This window comes from Artemia franciscana, chromosome 12 (genome assembly GCF_032884065.1).
Source record: "Artemia franciscana chromosome 12, ASM3288406v1, whole genome shotgun sequence".
NCBI classification, from domain to species: domain Eukaryota; kingdom Metazoa; phylum Arthropoda; class Branchiopoda; order Anostraca; family Artemiidae; genus Artemia; species Artemia franciscana.
The window spans coordinates 36,379,228-36,402,814 of NC_088874.1; the positions used below are offsets into that span (position 1 = coordinate 36,379,228).

The following is a 23,587-nucleotide window of genomic DNA, read 5'->3' on the forward strand; positions in this document are numbered from 1 at the left end:
GGGGGAGTTGGGGGGGGGGGTTAATTCTGAAAAAATAGAAAAAATGAGGTATTTTTAACTTACGAAGGAGTGATCAGATCTTAATGAAATTTGATATTTAGAAGGACCTCGTAACCCAGATCTCTTATTTTATATCCCGATCGAATCTAGTGTCATTGGAGGGAGTTGGGGGGAACTGGAAATCTTGGAAAATGCTTAGAGTGAAGAGATCAGGATGAAACTTGCTGAGAAGAATAAACACAAGTCCTAGATACGTGATTGACATAACCAGATCCGCTCTCTTTGTGGGAGTTGGGGGGATCTAATTTGGTAATTCGGAAAAATTAGAAAAAATTTAGTATTTTTAGCTAACGATCGGGTAAATCGATCCTAATGAAATTTCATATTTAGAACGACCTCGTGTCTCAGATCTCTTAATTTAAATCATGACCGGATCCGGTGACATTTGGGGGGAGTTGGAGAAGGAAACGGGAAATCTGGGAAAACGCTTAGAGTGGAGAGATCGTGATGATACTTGGTGGGAAGAATAAGTACAAGTCTTAGATACGTGATTGAAATAACGAGACTGGATTGACTCTCTTTGGGGGATTTAGGGGTGGGGCGGTTCGGGAAAAATAGAAAAAACGAGGTATTTGTAACTTACGAACGGGTGATCAGATCTTAGTGAAATTTGATATTTAAAAGGATTCTGTACTTCAGAGCTCTTATTTTAAATCCCGACCAGATTCGGTGGGATTGGCGGGAGTTGGAGGAGGAACCTGGAAAACGTGAAAATTGAGGTATATTTATCTTACGAATGGGTGGTCAGATCTTAATAAAACTTGATATATAGAAAGATCTTATGTCTCAGATGCTCCATTTTCAATTTGAATCGTATCCGGGGACAGAGGGGGCTGGAGGGGGGAAAACAGAAATCTTGGAAACCGGAAATCTTGGATAACGCTTAGAGTGGAGATATCGGGATGAAACTTGATTGGAAGAATAAGCACAAGCTCTAGATACGTGATTGACATCTGGATCCGCTCTCTTTGGTGGAGTTGGGGGGATTTCCTGTGCTTTGGTGAATTCGGTACTTCTGGGCGTGCTAGGATGATAAAAATTAGTAGGCGTGTCAGGGACCTGCACAAATTGACTTGATAACAGTCGTTTCCCCGATTCAACCATCTTGGGGGCTGGAGGGAGAGGAAAATTTTTTAAAAAGGAGGTATTTTTAACTTACAAAAGGGTGATCGGATCTTAATGAAGTTTGATGTTTAGAAAAACCTCGTGTCTCAGAGCTCTTATTTTAAATCTCGACCTTATCTGGTTATATCAGGGAGGGTTTTAGGGGGAAACAGGAAATCTTGGAAAACGCTTAGAATGGAGAGATCGGGATAAAACTTGGTGGGAAGCATAAGCACAAGTCCTAGATATATGATTGACATAGCCGGATTGAATCCGCTTTCTTCGGGGGTTTGAGGGGGTGTTAATTCGGAAAAATTAGAAAAATTGAAGTGTTTTTTGCACAAGGATTGAATCCGCTCTCTTTGGGGGAGTTGAGGGGGTGTTAATTCGGAAAAATTGAGTATTTTTAACTTACGAAGAAATGACCAGATTTTAATGAAATTTGATATTTAGAATAAACTCATGTCTCAAAGCTCTCTTATTTTAAATCCCGACCAGATCCGGTAACATTGGGGGGAGCTGGAGGAGGATACCAGAAATCTTGGAAAACGCTTAGAGTGGAGAGATCGGGATAAAACTTGGTGAGTAGAATGAACAAACGTCGTAGATACACGATTGACGTAACCGGCCTGGATTCGTTCTCTTTGTAGGATTTAGGGGGGGGTCCAGTACTTTTGCAAATTCGGTGCTTCTGGACGTACTAGGACGATGAAAATTGGTAGGCGTATCAGGTACCTGCACAAATTGACTTGATAAAGTTGCTTTCCCCGATTCGACCATCTGGGGGGGGGGGCTGAACGGAGAGGAAAAAAATAGAAAAAATGGAGTATTTTTAACTTACGAGTGGGTGATCGGATCTTGATGAATTTTGATATTCAGAAGGACCTCGTGTCTTAGAGCTCTTATTTTAAATCCTGACCGGTATTAACCCTCTGATTTTTCTATTAAATCAATCTATTGATTCTGAGAATTTTGCTAGAGCTCATACCATATGGGGTCTTTGCTCTTGTCTCTTCCGACCTCGTCACAAGTGCCATTTAAGCTCTTAGCTCTTATTTTAGATATATTGTATCTTTTTTCGTGCCGTAGGAGAGATCTAGGATGCAGCACTTGACGTAGTTTTTGCTTTTAAATTGTTTACTATTTTGATTAGATTACCTTTTTTTTCAATTGATTATAAGTTTAATTTTTTGACAGATAATACGATACTCGCATGCCCTCTACCGCTTAAGTTGTTCATGCATTGATGCACTGTAAACCGGTTTCTTTCGCTAGTTTATTTCAACTCAGCATGAGAAACGACAAAGAGAAGTGACAGAATAGATGGGAAATATATAATTTGGGCTATAGATTTGCACATTAGGGGGGGGGGAGAATAAAGTATTTCAACAGTGTGAAGTCAGAAATTGTTTTCTTACTGCATAATAACAGGATAATCGTAGCTAACACATTTGCATACACACCCGCTGTACTCTACCCCCCCCCCTAATTTGTAAATAAATAGCCTAATTTTTTTCTAAAGTATCGTATTTTATCATGCTTAGGTATATTTTGTTAGGATTAACCTAACTTCACTTCTTGAGTGGTAGGGGGTATATCATACAAGTGCCGATCGTATTTGTGAATTTAGAATAATTGACGATTATGTTAAGATTTTATAAAATAAAGTAAAGACGGTGGGAGCAGCGAAGATGTTAAAGGTAGAATAGCCAGGACTCAGGGTTTTTCTTTCACAGTTGAAAAAAGTTTGGAAGAATAGGAGCATGTTTGCAAACCGAGGTTAGACTATTGGAAGCTACAGTGATGACAGCGATCAAATATGGTTATAATGTAAAGGGGCCCTCCGAAAAATGGACCAAGATTTGCTAGACTTATTCGAGAGAAATTGCCTACGGAATGTACAGGTTGTTTTGGGGTACCCGGCTGACTAACCGTATTTCAAACAGTAGGCTGTACGAAAAGTTGTTTCAATCTCGCTTTCTACGGCTATAAGGAGAAAAAGGTTGAGATGGCTAAGGCACGTTCTGTGGATGAAGGATGAAAGATTCTCGAAGATTGTTCTTTTTGGCAAAGCTTTTAAGGCTAAACAGAAAGCAGTTCGTCCTCGGTTTGGGTGGGACGATGTCGTAAAGACAATTTCAAGGAAAATGGGAGCTTCCCTGGGAGGGTGTAAAGAGGGGGGGTTTTTGAATATGTAAGGACGGAAGAGGAGCATGCGTAGTTGTGTTGGCTTCAGTTGGCTTGATGGTGAGGTGCATTTTTAGCAGTTAGTTTGTATTTTTATCTAATGATGTAACAATTCTCACAAAACCTAAAAATATTTATTGTTATTGATATTTAAATTTAAACTTTCAAAGTAAAAATGAAAAGTATGCTAAAATATTATAATATTTATCTAGCAATGAATAATAGTTATAATTTACCTTTTTACCAATTGTTTTTAATTAATTGTTGATCAATCCGTTAAATCTTTGGACTAAATTTGCAAGGTCCTGTTATAAACCATATCAAATAATTGTTATTTTCTATATATGTAATTATTTTCTATATATGTAATCAGTTTTTTTTTTCAAAACAAGCGTCGAAAAGATTTCATTTCAGCTATATTATTGCTTACTTAAAAGCCAGCTTCTTAATTAATAAACGCTGTTCACTCCGTGGCTGTGAAGCCACAGCCTGGAAGAAAAAGAAGAAAAGAAAACAAATTCCCTGCAAAATCTGACATGGTAGTCATTTGTTTATTCATTGGAAATTTTTAGACTTCAGACTAACAACAGGCTGGTGATAAATCTTTTCAGCATATTATTATCTGCTAAAAATGCAATCAATGTTTACTTTTTCGTTTTTGCAAATTGAACGATGAAAGATATCCTTAAAGATAAAGGCGAGATTTATAACCCGCCTATTTTCACTCCTCTCTCACCCTTCATTGGGATTATGACCAAGTTTTATATTTAAATTTTTGTTCGTTTGGGAACAGTCTTGGAAAATCATCCAGTCTTTTCCGAGTGTGAGCTTGTAAAGATGGATTAAGAGAATTTTGGAAACAAAAGTGATGGTTAACGGAAATGGAAGTAAGATGGCAGCAGGGGACCTTCAGAATGGGGCTGCAATTCCAACTACGACCCTTTCTACTATTGCTGTGAAAAGTGGTAATAACAGGATCGTGATTGGGCTTTTAGAGGTATGGTTTTATGGCTTTTTTTATTTTAAATTCAAATATGTGACCAAGGACTAAATATGATTACCGTTACTGGTACGCTAGGGTAGAGTGTGCTAAGGATATATGGTAGATGTTTTCCCATGGCATTGCTTAAGGATAGTTTTTGGGCACTTTTTTGACTGAAGGCATATCAAACAGTAAGCTGTATAAAAAGTTTTCTTCGGTCCACTCTTCAGTTAATTGCAAGAAAAATAAAGATGACTAATTTTACGTCTTATGGACTATAGGTTGCCAAAAATTTACGTCTTATAAATAATTATTATAATTATAATTATAAATATATTATAACTAGCTGTTGGGGTGGCGCTTCGCGCCACCCCCAAGCCCCCCCGCGCGCCTAAGTCGTTACGCGCCATTGTAGTTGTGTCCCTGTGTCCCACCTGTGAATAGATATATATATATATATATATATATATATATATATATATATATATATATATATATATATATATATATATATATATATATATATATATATATATATATATATATATATATATATATATGTTTTTAACTACGTAAAATATGCGAATATACAACATTCTTCGCTGTCCCATTGTCTGTGCAAATAGATTGTCAGGTTTACTGACTCTTGAACATGCAACATATAATTGTCCATGGGAAAAACAATCCGTATTCAGATCTATACCTCATTATTCTAATGATGTGTCCCTGTGTCCCGGTCGTCATTTATATTCCCTGTGTCCCGGTCGTCATTTGTGTCCCGGTGTCCCAGTTTGTAATTTCTCTTTGATTGTCCGGGTCGTCATTTATATTCCCTGTGTCCCGGTCGTCATTTGTGTTCCGGTGTCCCGGTCTGTAATTTCTATTCGAACAATCCCTGTGTCCCAGTCGTCATTTATATATCCCGCCTTTGCCCCCGGCGTCCCCGTTGTAGTTGTGTCCCTGTGTCCCGGTCGTCATTTGTGTTCCGGTGTCCCGGTCTGTAATTTCTATTCGAACAATCCCTGTGTCCCAGTCGTCATTTATATATCCCGCCTGTGCCCCCGGCGTCCCCGTTGTAGTTGTGTCCCTGTGTCCTGGTCGTCATTTATATTCCCTTTGTCCCGGTCGTGATTTGTGTCCGGGTGTCCCAGTCTGTAATTACTCTTTGAGGTTCCCGGTCGTCATTTATATTCCCTGTGTCCCGGTCGTCATTTGTGTCCGGGTATGTAATTTCATCAGTTGACAAACATGACGTCTGTCGACAAACAACTTTATGACGCATACGGCTCAATCCCTATAATGACGTCAGTCGACAAACATGACGTCAGTCGACACACAAACATGACGTCACTCGACACTCACACACACACAGACAACTTATTTATATATATATATACTAGCTGTTGGGTTGGCGCTTCGCGCCACCCCAACACCTAGTTGGTGGGGCGCTTCGCGTCCCCCCAAGCCCCCCCGCGCGCGTAAGTCGTTACGCGCCATATTAGTTACGCGCCATTGTAGTTGTGTCCCTGTGTACCACCTGTGAATATAGATAGATTTATATATGTGTTTCAAACTACGTAAAAATTGCGAATATACAACATTCTTGGCTTTCCCATTGTCTGTCCATATACAAAGCCGTATGTACTAATAATGACGTCATATGCAAACGCTCTTTTTACAAACAAACAAACATGTATACACACAACTCGTTTTTATATAGATAGATAGATAGATAGATACAATACAAATTAACTACGTAAAACTTGTGAATATACAACAGTCTTCGCTGTCCCATTGTCTGTGCGTATAAATAGATTGTCAGGTTTACCGACCCTCAAAGATGCAACATACAATTGTACATTGGTAAAGCAATTTGTAGTTAATTTTAATGTTTTTACGTGTGCCCATAAATTAGAATTTTTCAGGCAAGCATTCATTTCGTCTGCAGGAGTTGATCTAGGTATTATAGGTAATGTTTGCCTGAAATCTCCCGCAAGCAATATTAATGTGCTGCCAAAGGGTTTCGACTTCCCTCGCAAATCTTTCAAGCATTGATCCAGAGCCTCGAGCGATTTTTTGTGTGCCATTGTGCACTCATCCCAAATAATAAGTTTGCATTGCTGCAATACTTTACCCATCCCAGATGATTTGGAAATATTGCACGTGGGAGTTTCTGTAGAATGCAAGTTCAGAGGCAATTTCAAAGCGGAATGAGCAGTTCTTCCACCAGGCAGCAATGTTGCGGCTATTCCGGACGACGCAATTGCCAACGCTATATCATTTTTTGATCGAATTGATTCCATAATCAGTTTTATCACAAACGTTTTACCAGTACCTCCTGGCGCATCCAAAAAGAAAATTTCTCCAACGTTGTTATCGACACAATGCATTATCGTATCATAAATGTCTTTTTGTTCCGACGTTAACTTGGAAATGTTATTTTGTACATACGACAATAGATCACTCGTACTGTAACTTTGTTCACGATCCAATTCTACACATGTCGAAACAGCAGCGATACGGTTAGGTGAAGGCATTCCCAAATCCTGAAGAGGTTTGTTTGCCATACGTACGCACAAATCTTCTATAACAACTAAAGTGTAGTTATAAATTTCTGATGTAAAATCAAAAGTCATATCTGACGTCTCTAACTGTTTTCGATGGAGTATATCTTCGGACATTTTTGACTTATATTTTTCCCATAACTCTGTAGGAGCTGATGGAGAGCAAGTTGTTAAAATGATGCCAAACAATGCACAAATTTGACTTGGGGTTGACGTTTCGCACGCGTCATTGATGCAGTTATCCCAGTGTTGGTCATTCTCCACTCGATGGCTGTTTTGAACAGACGCACTAAATTATTATTTTCGTGGAAAAGATGTTGCAATTGGGAAACGATTGTCCTTTCAACGTTGGGAGAAATTTCGCAACGTGCATTCAATTCAGAATTTCTATCACTGATGAAGTACAATTGTAAAAATTTATGATTCTCGCCTGAGAATGGTAGAAGGGACCCTGCTCTATGATAAATTTGCCCTTTTACTTTGAAAGTAGACATAAATTGATCTGGATTTTCGATTTGGGCTCCAAACGACGTCATTTGGAAACATGAGTTGTATTTTCTGATTTTTGACAAAAAACGCTTAGATTCTGACGTAGTTCCAGTAAGGAAAGTCTTCAATGGCTCTGGTGGTGCAGCCAATAGAGGAACTTTAACTTTTTCTGAGGCGCAACACATTCCCATTGTTTCACCATTGAATTTCAAGGCCTTGCAATAGGGACAAATATTAGAAATTGTCCCGATTTGAACACATCTACTCAAGCTATAATCATCGACTGGGTTGTACCTGAATGCCAGGCGATAACTTTCAGGTTGCTCTGATTCCTCGGCACGCTTTCTTTTCTTACTTTCTCTATCAGCAGCAAGCCTGATTTCTTGCTGTTCTTGTGATTCCTCGGCACGCTTTCTTTTCTTACTTTCTCTATCAGCAGCAAGCCTGATTTCTTGCTGTTCTTGTAATTCCTCGGCACGCCTTCTTTTTTCACTTGCTCTTTTAGCAGCAACTCTGCTTCCGCGTTGCTCTGGTAGTTCCTCGGCACGCTTTCTGTTCTTTCTTTCTCTATCAGCCTCAAGCCTGTTTCCTTGCTGTTCTTTTGATTCCTCGGCACGCTTTCTGTTCTTTCTTTCTCTATCAGCCTCAAGCCTGTTTTCTTGCTGTTCTTTTGATTCCTCGGCACGCCTTCTTTTTTCACTTTCTCTTTTAGCAGCAAGTCTGCTTTCGCGTTGCTCTGGTAGTTCCTCGGCACGCTTTCTTTTCTGACTTTCTCTATCAGCAGCAAGTTTTTTGGCATAGACTCTTTGAGCATCTTCATCGGCTTTTGCCATGGTAAGTTCATCAGTCATTGTAAACTTAAACATTAATAGATTTCTACGTGAACATATGTCTTAAATATTTTGAATGACGTCACCGTCAAAGCAAAAATGACGACAACTAATTTCATGACGTCAGTCAACACAGAAACATGACGTCACCTGATCCACAGACAGACACACAGACAGACAACTTATTTTTATATATATAGACTAGCTGTTGGGGTGGCGCTTCGCGCCACCCCCAAGCCCCCCCGCGCGCGTAAGTCGTTACGCGCCATATTAGTTACGCGCCATTGTAGTTGTGTCCCTATGTACCACCTGTGAATATATATATATATATATATATATATATATATATATATATATATATATATATATATATATATATATATATATATATATATATATATATATATATATATGTTTTTAACTACGTAAAACTTGCGAATATACAACATTCTTTGCTGTCCCATTGTCTGTGCATATAAATAGATTGTCAGGTTTACCGACTCTTGAACATGCAACATATAATGGTCCATGGGAAAACAATCCGTATTCAGATCTATACCTCATGATTCTAATGATTGCCCTTGAGCTTTGTTGATGGTGATTGCTAATCGACGATTCCCTGTGTCGCCGTCGTCATTTATATATCCCCGTGTGCCCCCCAGTGTCCCGGTCGTCATTTATATTCCATGTGTTCCGGTCGTCATTTATGTCCCGGTGTCCCAGTCTGTGAATTCTCTTTGAGGGTCCCGGGCGTCATTGATATTCCTTGTGTCCCGGTGTCCCGGTCGTCATTCGTGTCCCGGTGTCCCAGTCTGTATATACATTCGTTTTTGAATTGGTCTTTTTTTAGGTTTTAGTTTTCTGCCTTTTTTTTAGTTTTTTTTAGTTATACCTCATGATTCTAATGATTGCCCTTGAGCTTTGTTGATGGTGATTGCTAATCGAAACTTCTCTGTGTCCCCATCGTCATTTATATATCCCCCTGTGCCCCCCGGCGTCCCCGTTGTAGTTGTGTCCCTGTGTCCCGGTCGTCATTTATATTCCCTGTGTCCCGGTCGTCATTTGTATTCCGGTGTCCCAGTCTGTATATACATTCGTTTTTGAAATGGTAAATGATGAAATAAATTTTTGTATTTTTCCCCTTTTTTTCTTTTTAGTTTTTTTTCTGGTTTTTACATTTTTTAGTTTTTTTAGTTTTTTTTCTTTTTTCTTTTTAGTTTTTTTTATTTTTATTTTTTTAGTTTTGTTTTTCTCCTTTATTTTTCTTTTTGTTTCCTTTTTTTAGTTTTTTTATTTTTTAGTTTTTTTAGTTTTTTAGCTTTTTTAGTTTTTTTATTAGTTTTTAGTTTGTTTTTTTCTTTTTAGTTTTTTTTGTAGTTTTTACCTTTTTTTTAGTTTTTTTTTTTACTTATGTCCTGGTCGTCATTTATACTCCCTGTGTCCTCGTCATTTATATTCCCTATGTGCCGGTGTCCTGGTCGTCATTTGTGTCCCAATGTAATTTCGTAATTTCATCAGTCGAAAACATGACGTCAGCCGACACAGAGACATGACGTCACCTGATCCACAGACAGACAGACAGACAACTTATTTTTATATATATAGATATAGATTTAAATTATTTAAAGTTTACGTCTTATTGCCAAAAATCAAAACCTACTGTCCTTGAACCAAAAAAAAACAACAATGAGTTGTCAGTAGTTGTAGCAGTGGTGGCCATAGTTACTTTATATACAGGTTTCCGATAACATTAGTAGTATTTTTAATGGGCTAGAAAATTTTTAGGTGACGGGCTTTTCTCTAATGTAGAAAATTGTTGAATCAGGTTTCAAAACTTCCAGGGATGGATCGAAGCCTAAACTAAAGATTGGCAAAGTCTTTGGAAATAATTACTTTCTCCTCTACCCCATAAAAAGGGTACCGCCCTTTGATGGACTTAACGAACTTCGAGCTTTGAGATCAACATCTTCGGGAATACATCAACAGAACAAATGAAACACAATGGAATGGTTTTGGGTCTCAAATTTTTGCTACATTTTGATTAGAACATCTGGTTAAAATTATTCAGGAAAAAAATATCGCCAGACAGGTTTATTCAGAGTCTAATCTAGAAGATCTCTACGATTTTCTTTGCCTTTAAATTTTTCTCTTTTATTTAGAACAAAGGTTGCTATATTTTTCTATATTTTGATTAGAACATCTGGTTAAAAATTATTCAGGAAAAAAAATTCGCAAGACAGGTTTATTCGGACAAGTCTAATCTAGAAGATCTCTACGGTTTTCATTGCCTTTAAATATTTTTCTTTTATTTAGAACAAAGGTTTGATGATATCGGATATTTTGAGTTTTTCTTTGAACATGGAGGATTAATTAAGTCTTACACTCTACCACCTCGTAAATATCTCAGGGTGGCACTTAGTCCACCCGGCATGAGACACATACACCAAACGAGGATTCTTTGTGCCATCTTCGATTCTCTTCACGGTAGACGTAGTAGATTTATGTCATAGACGACCTGTGCCACCTTATGAATATAATTTTTAAAGTGGGGATCCCTTGTTTTCTTTCTAGTTTTACCTGCTGTTCAAATTGTCAACACTCCATCCAGGTTCATAAACAAACAAAAACTTTATTGTCATTTGTTTACGATTATTTATTTATAATTTATTTATTTGTTTAATTGTTTATTTGTTTATTTTATGATCGTTTATTTATCTATTATTTATGATCTTTTTTCATCACATTTGCCATGGCTATAAAAATTTCTATATAATCTCATTTTTAAATGAACAAAAATCCAAGGAATTGCACTCCATATCAGCTGTGGTTGCTGAAAAATTCCCAGGGGTCACATTTTGAATTTATTCGGAGTGCTAAAACTTTTTTGCCTTTTTTACTCTTACCAAGGACCGGTTGTTTAGAAAGTGGTGGCTCTTAATACCCTCTCCCTCCCACAAACAACGATATTAATACTCTATTTTGTTACTGTTTCTGTAAATACAATAAGAGAACAAATAAATGAAATTCTAAATAATATCATATTGCAGATACAGCAGTATTTTTTTTTCTCATCGACACTACTAATACATAAACACATTTAATTGTTCGCTTTTGCGGAGACGAACCCTTGAATGCAAATGTGATTTCTACACTATTTATATAATAGAGAATGCATAAAGACATAGGCGGAAAAAGAAAAAAAAGAAACAAAAAAACGAGCATGTACAAAGCAATAAAACCTACTGCGTCATTGACACTTTTCTGAAAACTATATATGTCTTGAACAGTCTTGGAAAGTACAAATAAAATCAGACTGTATATTTGATATATAAGTATTAATTGTTGAAAGATCATCAGTTCAAAATTTTATTTCACTTTTTTTTATTTTTATTTTTAATGCTGTAATATCTGGAAAAGAAAATATTTGTAATATATTTCGTTTTCAGTAAAGTGCCAATGACGTGGGAGGCTTTAGACTTCTGCAGTTAGGGGAGAAGGCAGTATTCAAACTCTTGTTTGTAGTGACAGTAAATTTGTCTTAGACAGCCTTGGAAAGAGCTAATAAAATTAAACTTACTATTTGATATGCAATGATATTAATTGCTGACAGTTTATCTACTCAAAGCTTAATTTTACTTTAATGTTTATGTTTATTTTCAATGTTGTAATAATTACGAAAGAAAATATTTGTAATACCATCGTTTTCAGTAAAGCGCCAATGACGCAGTAGGTTTTAGACTTTTACAGTGAGAGAAAGAGGCAATAACCAGACTTGTTTCTACTGATTTTTGTTAATTTCAAGCTTGATTTGCTTATTCAATTTAAGTTTCACTCGTTTTAAGTTTGATTTGTTCATTGATGTTAGTAACTATTTATTTTTGTTTGCTCTGATTTTTTTATTTAATTTCTGCTCTTTTTGGGTTTCATTTACTCTTCAATAGCAAAATATTCTTGTTCGTTTTAAGCTTGATTTGCATATTCAAATTAAGCTTTACTCGTTTTAGATTTATTTATTCATTTATATTAGTACCCGTCGCATGTCTTTGCTATGCTTATTTAATCGTTTTGAGTTTCATTTATTCTTTAGTAGTAATTTCAGGTCGTTTGAGTTTGAGATATTGCAGGTTTCTATTTTCCTGATCTTAAGTTATATATGGTCTTTACTTTTCTTTGAAAAACTTCTGTTTCGGGAAGTTTTTCTTTTTTTAGTTAATATCTGTTCGTTTTTGATTGCCAAACTTTCGAGTTTATCAAAATTCCCTATTTGAAAATAATTTTATACTCCCAAATAAATTTTAAATTAAGACTATACGTGTCTAGAAACAGTCTTGGCAGGAACCAATAAAATTGAACTTAATATTTTATATATAAAGATATTTATTGCTGTCAGCTCAAGATTTTATTTTTTATTCAAAAAAATAAATGGATCGTGGAGCAAAATAATTAAGTATTTAATTTAGCCTACACAGTAGCCTATTGTGATTATATATAAAAAATTACGGGAAAAAGACGAGATCAATTAAAAAATTTACGAATATTTGAATAGGCGTTGCCTAGGTAGAATAAAATAAAATTTTGTAATTACATGACGCAACTAATTAGCTTTTAAAAAGATTCAGCAAATTGAGCCATACCAAGTTTCACAGAGACCGGAAGTTTGATATTGGAAAAAGGATTGTTCCCTTTAGTGCTAGTGTCATGTTGAAAAATTAAATACGTTACCCCGTATTTGGCAACTCTGTTTGACACAAAACGACAAAAGAGACAAGAGGGCTAACTTTTTTTTTGTTCCCTGTTCGACACAAGTCTGTTCGACACAGAAAGACTGCATACTTATCTTTTTGGGTACTTTAAAATGCATAAGAGGTAAGAAAGCAGAACTCCGTTACTTGTAGGAGTAGCAGCTTAAAGACAACAAGCCTTTTTTGTTGTCTTTGTTGCCCAGGATGGCTGGGTCGTGGAGGAAGGGCCGGAGATTAGCCAACTATGATGTAATAAATGTCAGTAATTTGTTCTTTTTTTGGGGGGGCATGGGGGTCAGTTCCTATGATTTTTGAAGTAAAATATCGTTAATAAGATGGGGGGGGGGAGTTTCAGGCAATGGAAGGAGGACCAGGGGTCAGATCCCATGATTATTACAATAAGATATCGTTAATAAGTTGCTGTTATTTTTTGGGGGGATTTTGATCCATGGATCAGGTCCCGTATTTTTGGAATAAATTTTCGCTAATTAGTTTTTTTTACAGGGGGGGGGGGTCGGTCCATGTAGGGAGGACTCGGGTTTAGCTCCCATGATTTATTGTTGATAAGTTTTTTAGAGGGGGAGGAGCAATGCGCCATGGAGGGCCATAGTTAAACATCCATAAGTTTTGGAATAATACATCGCTAATAAGTTTCTTTTTTTTGGGATGGGGGGAAGGGAGAATCAGGCCATGCAGGACAAGTGGTGAGTTCTCATAATTTTTGGAATAAAATATCGTCGACAAGTTTTTTTATGGGAAGGGGATCATTTTGTGGAGGGAGGGCCAGGAGTCAGATCCGATGATTTTTGGAAGAAAATATTGTTGTTAAGCTGTTTTTGGAGTGGGGGGTCAGGCCTTGGAGGGAGGAAAAGGGGTCAGCTCCTATGATTTTTGAAGTAATGAATCGTTTATATGTTTTTTGTAGGGCAGGGGGGAGGCTTGGGCATGGAGGGAGGGCCAGGGGTCAGCTCTTATGATTTTTGGAATAGATTATCGTTACTAATTTATTTTTTAGGGGGTCTGGGTTTAGTCATGAAGGCAGAGCCAGTGGCCTGCTGCCATGATTTTTGGAATAAAATATCGTTAATAATTTTTTTTAGGGGACCAGGGTTGGGCCATGAAGGGAGAACTAGGGGGTCAGTTCCCATGATTTTTGGAATGAAATATCACTAATAGTTTTTTTTTTCAATGGCGGGATTCAGACCATGGAAGGAAGGCCAGGGGTCAGCTCCCATGACTTCTGGACTAAAACATCGTTTATAAGTTGTTTTTGGAGTGAAGGGAGGTTCATGGAGGGAAAACCTGGGGCGAACTTCCATGACTTTTTGAATAAAAAATAAAGGAAAGCTCCCATATTTTTGAAATAAAATATCGTTTATAATTTTTTTTTTGGGGGGGGGAGGAGTTGAGTCTTAGAGGGAGGACTAGTGGTCAACTCCAATATTTATCGGCTCTGGAGGAACATGGGTTAACATCCATAACTTTTTGAATAAAATATCATTTATAGATTTTATTTGAGAGGGAGGGTGGGCTTATCTGATATTTGAACTATTTTAAAAACCCTCGCATAAAAGCCTTATGTTTCTCCGTTGCATAACTTACAACACTTGCCTCAAAGCTCTTGGGGGTTGTGTCAACATAGAGCTTTTGTTATCGGATTTTGATCTTATTTTAACAAAATGTCGATCAAAAAAATAAATAGGATAGATTTTCGGAACAGAGAGCAGGGGACTAGTTGCCCTCCAGTCCCCTTTGACTCTTAAAAAGCTTCCATTCCTAATCCAATGAGTCCCCTTCGAACTTTATATGAACCCCCTTCTATTAAAAACCTTATTTGACCCCAGGGCATAGTTTATAGCACTTCCTTGTGAGTTCGGGGGGGGGGGTGTAAGCCCTGGGTTTTTTATATGATCTTTGGTCTATTTTTAACAAATGACTATCGCAAAATTCTTATCAGATGTATTTTGGGAAAAAAGTGGGTGAGAGGGTGGCTAGTTGCCATATGATCACTTTGGACTCTTAAATAGGGGATTAAAAGTTGCAATATTTAATCATTTGAGTCCCCTCCAAAGCTTATACAGCCAACTCTTCAATAAAAACTTTATATGCCACCAGGGTATAAGTTACAACCCTTCCCTTGGACTCTGGGGAGCTATGTTGACCTCAAAGTGTTGTTATCTAATAAATTGAATATTTCGAAATTTGATCGGATGTACTTGGAGAAAAGATGTTCAGTGTTGCGTCAACCCCGGAGTTTTCTTTATCTGATATTTGAACTATTCTTAACAAAATGGCTATCTTATAATTTGTATCGGATATGCTTGGGGGGAAAAGATGGGAGAGGGTTTGTTAGCCTCTAATCTCTTTTGACTCATAAAAAGTGAACAAGAACTTTTAATATCTAATCAAATGAGCCTCCTCTGAAGTTTATACGAGCACCCCTTCCATAAGAACCATATATGCCTCAAAGTCATAACTTACAACGCCTACCCCGGGCTCTCGGGGGGCGGGTGTCGATTTCGGAGTGTTGTTATCTGATGTTTGAACTAATTATAACCAAGTGGTTATTCTAAAAATTTTATCAGGTGTACTTGGTTAAACAAGGGCATGAGGGAGGCTAGTTGCCATCGAGTCACTTTTGACTTGTAAAAAGAGAATTAGAATTTTCAATTTCTAGTTGTTTGAGCCTCATCCGAAGCTTGTACGACCACCTGTTCCATAAATACATTATATACCCTTGAGGCACAAGTTATATCCCGTCCCCCAGGCTCTGGGGGTTATGTTAATTTGAAAGTCTTGTCATCTGATCGTTGGACTGTTTTGAACAAAATGGCTATCTAAAAGCTTTGATTGTATTTCCAATCAAATAAGACCCCTCTGAAGTTTATATAAGCACCCCTTCTATAAGAACCATATACGACCCCAGGGCATAGCTTACAACGCCTCCCACTGAGTTCTGGTGGCTTGTGTCAACTTTGGAGTTTTTGGTATCTGATGTTTCAACTATATTTGATAAATTGACTATGTAAAATTTTTTATTCAGTTTTTATCAGGAAAAAGCGCTTGACGGGGGGGGGGGGTAGTTGTCCTCCGATCTCTATTGACTCTTAATAAGTGAAGTAGAACTTGTAATTTCCAGTCAAATGAGCCCCCGTTGAAGTTTGTAAGGTCACCTCTTCCATAAAAACCATATATGCCCCCAAAGCATAACTTACAACGCCTGCCCTGGGCTCTGGGGAGGGGTGTCGGCTTCAGAGTTTTAGTATTTGATCTTTGAATTATTTTTAAACGAAAGGGTTTTCTATAAATTTTTTGATACATTCGGAGGAAAAATGGAGCAAGGGGAGGGGGTCTAGTTGCCATTCGATCACTTTTGATTAAAAAAAAAGAATTAGAATGTTCAATTTCTAATGATTTGGATCCCCTTCGAAGCTTGTACGACCAGCTCTTCCATAAAAAAAAAAAACCTTATAAGCCCCCAAGGCATAAGTTAAAGGCCCTTTGATTTTGTCTTTGTCAGCTGATGCTGATATCCGCAAAATGACAGCTTTGGTATCGAGTGTCCTCAAAGGGGGTATAGGAAGTGCAACCCTTCCTGGAAGTAGGTCAAAAAGTGGGTAAAGTATGTTTGCCGGTTGAAGGTAGGAAGGGGAAGCTAAAGGACCCGTTTCAACTTAGACTGCGTAAAGTGTATACAAATTTTGAGATTATTAATCTACGCAGCTGCACAAAGAGAAATTAGACTGCAGAAAGTGTGTAAAAATCTTGATATTATTTATTTAAGCGGTTGCTCACAGAGACTGCACAAAAAGAACATAGACCCTATAAAGTGTATACAAATCTTGAGGTTATTTATCTATGCAGCAAATGAATTTGTATTTGAAGTAAACATATTTAGAGAAGAATTTTAGGAGAATAAATTTTGAAATAGTTCATATCTAGTGCTATCTTCTTCTAAAATCAGGAAAATGTTTTCATTCGAAACTAACAATGTAATACTGAAAATAGATGCGATGGACCCCTTCAACAGTATCTTCACCACCTAACTGAATTTTTTACTGAAAATCAAAAAGTGCTAAGAAACGTTTCAATGGTGGAATTTCATATTGTGATTAAATGACCTTGCAAATGAAACAGAAGATGCCCTAAGTCATCCATCCAAAATTTCGTGGTAATGAGCTTTTAAACAAGGAGCGACTCGGCCCAATAGTGACGAAAACTCTCTCAAAACTGAATTTTTACAACACTGTGTGTTAAAAAAATTGTATTTTAATGTTGATCCCAAATCTGTAAATTCATCAAGTTAACTGTTATCCATCAAATCTTACGAGCCTAAGAAATTTCCCTGATTTTCGAAACTGTAAAGGGTTCAAACTACTATGTACAAAAATGAAGCAATTTGTATTTTTTGCTAAATGGAAGATCGCTTTTAAAAAAAAAAAAATGGATTTTTAACTGAGAACTTTTATTATAAGTGTTTTATTGTTTTTATTTTTTCTTTGCTGAAGACGGCCCTTAGATATAGGGCCGAAATATTCAAATAGGTTTTGTTGGTTCACTGTCTTGGGGAAAAAGTCCTCATTATTCTCTCTTTTGTTGTTGTATTATGGAAAGGCAGTGTGGTCTTCGTCATTATTTACGCGGATGTGTAATGGCGTTTTCATATCCATAATTATTATTTGTTAATTATTTTTGTTAATTATTTGTTGTTGTTTCTTGGTTTTTCAATGATGATCGTACCAAGGCAATGGTTCCAGAAGAATAGAAGAGGGCTCATTGGAACGTGAACTGAAAGGTCTAATGCCCTTTTTCAGTGACCAAAAAGATTGGAACTCTACTTTCACGCATATTTTCTCGAAAGATATCTGATAGAAATTTCAAGATATCATTTGATTCAGCATTGTCAAAAGGTCTAATAGTTGTACCTCTTTAGATTACTCCGAACAATCCCTGGGATTTAAATGGATTTTAGATTTACAATTTACCCCTTGTTTGTGTATAGTAAGTGTTATTGGGAAGTATATGGAATTTATTATGCGGGGCTCTTCTGCTTAGGAGGGTGGGGCATTTTTTATGAAAAGGAAAGTCTCCGCGGGGATTGTTCAGAAGAAATTTTATACGTTGTAGGAGGGGATCTCCTTGTATGACTTCAAAAACGGTCAGAAATTAAACAAAAACAACTTATTATTATCTGAGAGTAAGGAGCAACATTACAACTTAAAAAGAACAGAAACGAAATGCTCCTTAATAAAGACTCCTCGGATGCAAGGGCCTCTTATATGAGAAGTATTCTTAAGAATTCCGAGACTTTGACGTAAAGACTGACGCTTGAGAAAGAGGCTGTTCTCCTCATATACGGAATAAAGTCTCTTTATTTTAGTGTTTAATGTTTTAATGTTACTTCTTACTTCCAATTGAAAAATAAAAATTAATTTCATGTTGAATTCCCATTAAGAAAAACAAAGTCTGGCTTGAGCGACAAATATTAAATCTTTCCAATTAAAATATTTTTTACGAATGGATCAAATTCGATTATTATATTAACAGGTTTTGGAATTTTCAGAGTGGGAATTATGCCACCTTCCGAATTGTGGAAATGAAGCCAGAACTCACCAGCCTTGGAGACACTGTAGAACATGCGTCACAAATGAGCGAAGACCATAATATTGCTACTGCTAAGCTTCAAGTAAGATATATATGTTTTGGTCATTAGTTCCTAAAGGAGGGGGAAGTGTCATATGTAGTATTTGCCTTCTCTGTAGAATTAGAGTTTTTATGTTTTCGCTTATTTTTTTCTGCTTTATGTTTTGTTGTGATATGTTATATGAACTATTTTAAGACTGTGAAAATATTTTACAGATGAACATTTCGGCTCTATACCTAAAAGCCGTCATCAACAAACCACATATAGATATAAAACAAGACTTAATGAGATACGTGACCACTAAAACAAAAAAAAAACATAAAACTTAAAAAATAAGAAAAAGTTCATTTAGGAACAAATTCACTGTCTTAAAATAATCCATCGTTGTTTTATCTTTTCTTATTTGTACCATGAAAACACAGTGTGGTCTTTGTCGCTAATTCAAATATTTTCATTTTTTAATGTTTTCACTTCTCTCTTGGAAATTTTTTTTATAAATCTCTCTTCCTTCTCGCTGTAAATAATTAATAGGTACCTTCTTGCCAGAAAAAATCTGGTAATTAGAAGCATCGTGGTAGGTTCTAACCATGCCCAGAGTTAGTATTTTTCAACTTCTATTGTAGTCTTCATGTTCTATTGGTTCATGTGTAGTTACTAAAGACATAGAGCTGTATGCGCATTACCGACCGCTTTGAAAAGGTGCGTAATTTATTTATCTTTATTCATTTATTAAACTTAGGACCAACTAGGGCCATTTACAAAAAAAAATAAAAAAATAGAATAAAAACAGATAAATCAACAACACACAAAAAACAATCAGCAAAAAAAAAAAAAAAAATAAAGTTCATTCAAATAACAATAGTACATTTAAAAATTTAAAAATTGTTGTGTGTAAATCACACTTGACTAAGTCAGCTGAAGTGCCAGAGAGAGGTGAAGAAGCGGCTCAGAAAGCACCAAAATGAGGGGATTATCCGAAGGAAGTATCCTTGTCTGGATAGAAAGAGAAGATTTTCCACGCTCAGGAAAAGATTGGCTAATTCCGTGTTTTTGTGGCACTTGATATTAACCAAGTGACATATAGCAATCGCCAATTCTGTCGGTCTGTCTGTCGATCTGTCTGTCGGTCCCGGTTTTGCTACTTTAGGCACTTCCGGATAAGCTAGGACGATGAAATTTGGCAGGCGTATCAGGGACGGGACCAGCTTAAATTAGATATAGTTGTTTTCCCAATTTGACCATCTGGGGGAGAGTGGGGGGCCGGTTAATTCGGAAAAAATGAAGTATTTTTAACTTGTGAATTGGTGAAGGGATCTTAATGAAATTTGATTTTTGGAATGATATTGTGTCTCAGAGCTCTTATTTTAAATCTGACCGGATCTGATGACATCGGGGGGAGTTGGAGGGGGGAAACCTAAAATCTCGGAAAACACTTAGAGTGGAGGGATCGGGATGAAACTTGATGGGAAAAATAAGCACAAGTCCCAGATACATGATTGACATATTCGGAACGGATCTGCTCTTTTTGGGGTAGTTGGGGGGGGGGGGGGGTAATTCTGAAAAATTAGAAAAAATCAGGTATTTTTAACTTACGAACGGGTGATCGGATCTCAATGAAATTAGATGTTTAGTAGGATATCGTGTCTTAGAGCTCTTATTTTAAGTCCCGACCGGATCTGGTGACGTTGGGGGGAGTTGGGAGGGGGAAACCTAAAATTTGGAAAACAGTTAGAGTGGAGGGATCGGAATGAAACTTGGTGGGAAAAATAAACACGAGTGATAGATACATGATTAAAATAACCGGAACGGATCCGCTCTCTTTAGGATAGTTGGGGGGGGGGGTTATTTCTGAAAAATTAGAAAAAATGAGGTATTTTTAACTTACGAACAGGTGATCGGATCTCAATGAAATTTGATATTTAGAAGGATATCGTGGCTCAGAGCTTTTATTTTAAACCCGACCAGATCTGGTGAAATTGGGGGGGGAGTTGGGAGGGGGAAACCTAAAACTTGAAAAACACTTAGAGTGGAGGGATCGGGATGAAAGATGGTGGAAAAAATTTTCACGAGTCCTAGATACATGATTTACATAACTGGAATGGATCCTCTCTCTTTGGGGTAGTTGGGGGAGGGGTTAATTCTGAAAAATTAGAAAAAATGAGGTATTTTTAACTTACGAACGGGTTATCGGATCTCAATGAAATTTGATATTTAGAAGGATATTGTGTCTCAAAGCTTATATTTTAAATTCTGACTGGATCTGGTGACGTTGGGGGAAGTTTGGGGTGGGGGACCTAAAATCATGGAAAACGCTTAGATTGGAGGGATCGAGATGAAACTTGGTGGGAAAAATAAGCAGAAGTCTTACATACATGATTTACATAATTGGAACGGATCCGATCTATTAGGGGGGGGGGGGTAATTCTGAAAAATAAGAAAAAATGACGTATTTTTAACTTACGAAGGAGTGATCGGATCTTCATGAAACTTCATATTTAGAAGGACCTCGTAACTCAGATCTCTTATTTTAAATCCCAACCGGATCAAGCGTAATTGGGAGGGGGGCAGTTGGGGGAGGGGACCGGAAATCTTAGAAAATACTTAAAGCGGTGAGATCAGGATGAAACTGGATGGGAAGAATAAAAACCTGTCTAAGATACATGACTGACATAAACGGATGACATAACCGGACCGGATCTGCTCTCTTTGGTGGAATTGGAGGGGGGGGGGGTAATTTTGAAAATTGAGGTATTTGTAGCTTACGAAAGGGCGACCAGATCTTAATGAAGTTTTATATTTAGAAGGATCTTGTGCTTTAAAGTTCTTTTTTTAAATTCTGACACGATCCTGTGACGTTGGGGGAGTTGGATGGGGAAACTGGAATTCTTGGAAAACGTGAAAATTGGGGTATTTTTATCTTACGAATAGATGATCGGATCTTCATGAAATTTGATTTTTAGAAAAAATTCATGTCTAAGAGCTCTTATTTCAAATCCTGACCAGATCGTTTGACATTGGGGGGAGTTGGAGGGGGAAATCTTGGAAAAACACTTGGAGTGTAGGAATCGGGATGAAGCTTGGTGGATAGAATAAACAAATGTCCTTGATACGTGATTGACAGAATCGTACTGGATTCGCTCTCTTTGGGGGGGGGGATTGGGGGGAGGGGTTCAGTGATTCGGCGAGTTTGGTGCTTCTGGACGTGCTAGGACGATGAAAATTGATAGGCGTGTCAGGGAGCTGCACAATTTGACTTGATGAAGTTGTTTTCTCAGATTCGACCATCTGAAGGGCTAAAGGGAGAGGAAAAATTAGAAAAAATTAGGTATTTATAACTTACGAGTGGGTGATCGGATCCTAATGAATTTTGATATTTAGAAGGACATCGTGACTCAGAGCTCTTATTTTAAATCCTGACCGGCATTAAGCCTCTTATTTTCCTTTTTAAATGGAAAAGTGTTTATGACAATAGATATTTAAATGGTACCCTTTTGGCTGTTCCTAGCCTTACCAATCTACAAATGGCGCCAATCAAGGCTTGATTTCGGCCCTTAATGATACTTTATGATGGTACTAATAAGATGAATTTCTTGAAATCATGTGAATATAATATATTATAATATAGTATGTATACATATATAATTTATATTATAATATATGTATAATAATAATATAAGTATATATTATAGATATAATATTACCTTCCAAATGAGGTGCTTAACATGTCTCTAAGATGTCCCAGCACCCAATCAGATCCGGAGAAAAACCAAACAGAAACATGTCAGTGATAAACATTTTAAAATGTAGTTGTGTCAGGTTTTTAAAATGGTTAGCTAAAAATCCCGTTCTTGACCATGTTGACTCCAATGGTTCACTGTTTTATGTGAATCTGCAGCCATTTTCGAGATTCTTTCGACTCTTTCCAGAGTTTTCAGTCTCTTCTTTCTTCTTGCAATAAAATTTTACTATTAGTATAAAATCCAAATAATAGTTACCATTCCTGATTCTTGAGATAAAAAAATTTTCTCACTAAATAGTTATTTTCACAACCAGTTTTTAAAGTTTCGTCTTCTATGCGCCGTGAATTTTTTTGCACCAAAGTTTTACTATTAAGGCAAAACCAAAAAAATAGCTATCGTCCCTGAATCAGCTTGAAATAAAAAGATCTCTCACTAGGCAGTTTTTTTCACTGCTTGTTTTTAAAGTTTCGGCTTCTATGGGCCGTGATTCACTCTTCACTAGATTTCACCTATTGCAAGATCACTTATATCAGCACACATGAAATACAAAGATTTGGTTTAATAGGCAGAGTGGATTTGGTTGCGTTATGGATAATGAAGTACGGCACTTATTTATTACCCCTTTTTCTTAACTATTGTTCTATTGATTTTGTCAACTTTAGTCTTTCGTAGGCTATTTTTTCTTAAAAAGAAATCCAATGCCAAAAATATAAATAAAGTAAAAAAGTAAATATCTAATAAAAAAAAATAAGAAATAAATTAAAAATTTTTATTTAAAATAAATGAAGTTATGTCAAGAAGTTTTTTATCTGACTTTTTACTAGACTTGGTTTCTTTCAGTCGAAACACAGTCCAGTGGAAGAAATGCTCCGGCAAGCTGACACGATGCTGGCCGGTCAAAAGCCAAAACCAGAAGTTTATAACGCAATGGCTGCTTCTTTGGAACAAGCCTGGAGGGCTCTAAATGATCAACTTGAAATCAGACGAACCATACTAGAAAGAAATGTTGCATTTCACAGGTCATTATGCATTTTAAAATTTCCCTGTTTAAATATAATTAGGAGAAATCAGAATAAATAACTTAAACAAACTAGAAGGTAAAACACAATTGATAAAGAGTAAGAGAGAGAAAAAAGAGGGGAAACGTCACACCTGAAGAACTTTTATGGTTATTTTTGGCGAAAGTGCTGAGCACTCCTCAGTATAATCCTCAAAAAAATTAAGTCTTGATTCAGTATTAATCTT

The 23,587-nt window shown here is 36.7% G+C and overlaps 1 protein-coding gene across 3 annotated transcripts in view; it reads left to right on the plus strand.

Moving 5' to 3' along the window:
- Positions 1–4,077: 4,077 nt before the first annotated feature.
- The window catches only part of LOC136034062 (titin-like), a 148,026-nt gene continuing 128,516 nt past the window's right edge, over positions 4,078–23,587 (plus strand). For 2 of the 3 annotated variants that reach the window (XM_065715180.1, XM_065715178.1), the window contains exons 1-3: positions 4,133–4,348; positions 18,522–18,644; positions 23,183–23,361. In XM_065715180.1, coding sequence (XP_065571252.1) covers positions 4,220–4,348; positions 18,522–18,644; positions 23,183–23,361 — 431 coding nt within the window. In that variant the 5' untranslated portion in view covers positions 4,133–4,219. Of the gene's footprint in view, positions 4,349–18,521; positions 18,645–23,182; positions 23,362–23,587 lie in introns of all 3 variants that reach the window. The other variant, XM_065715179.1, reaches the window with a different exon arrangement.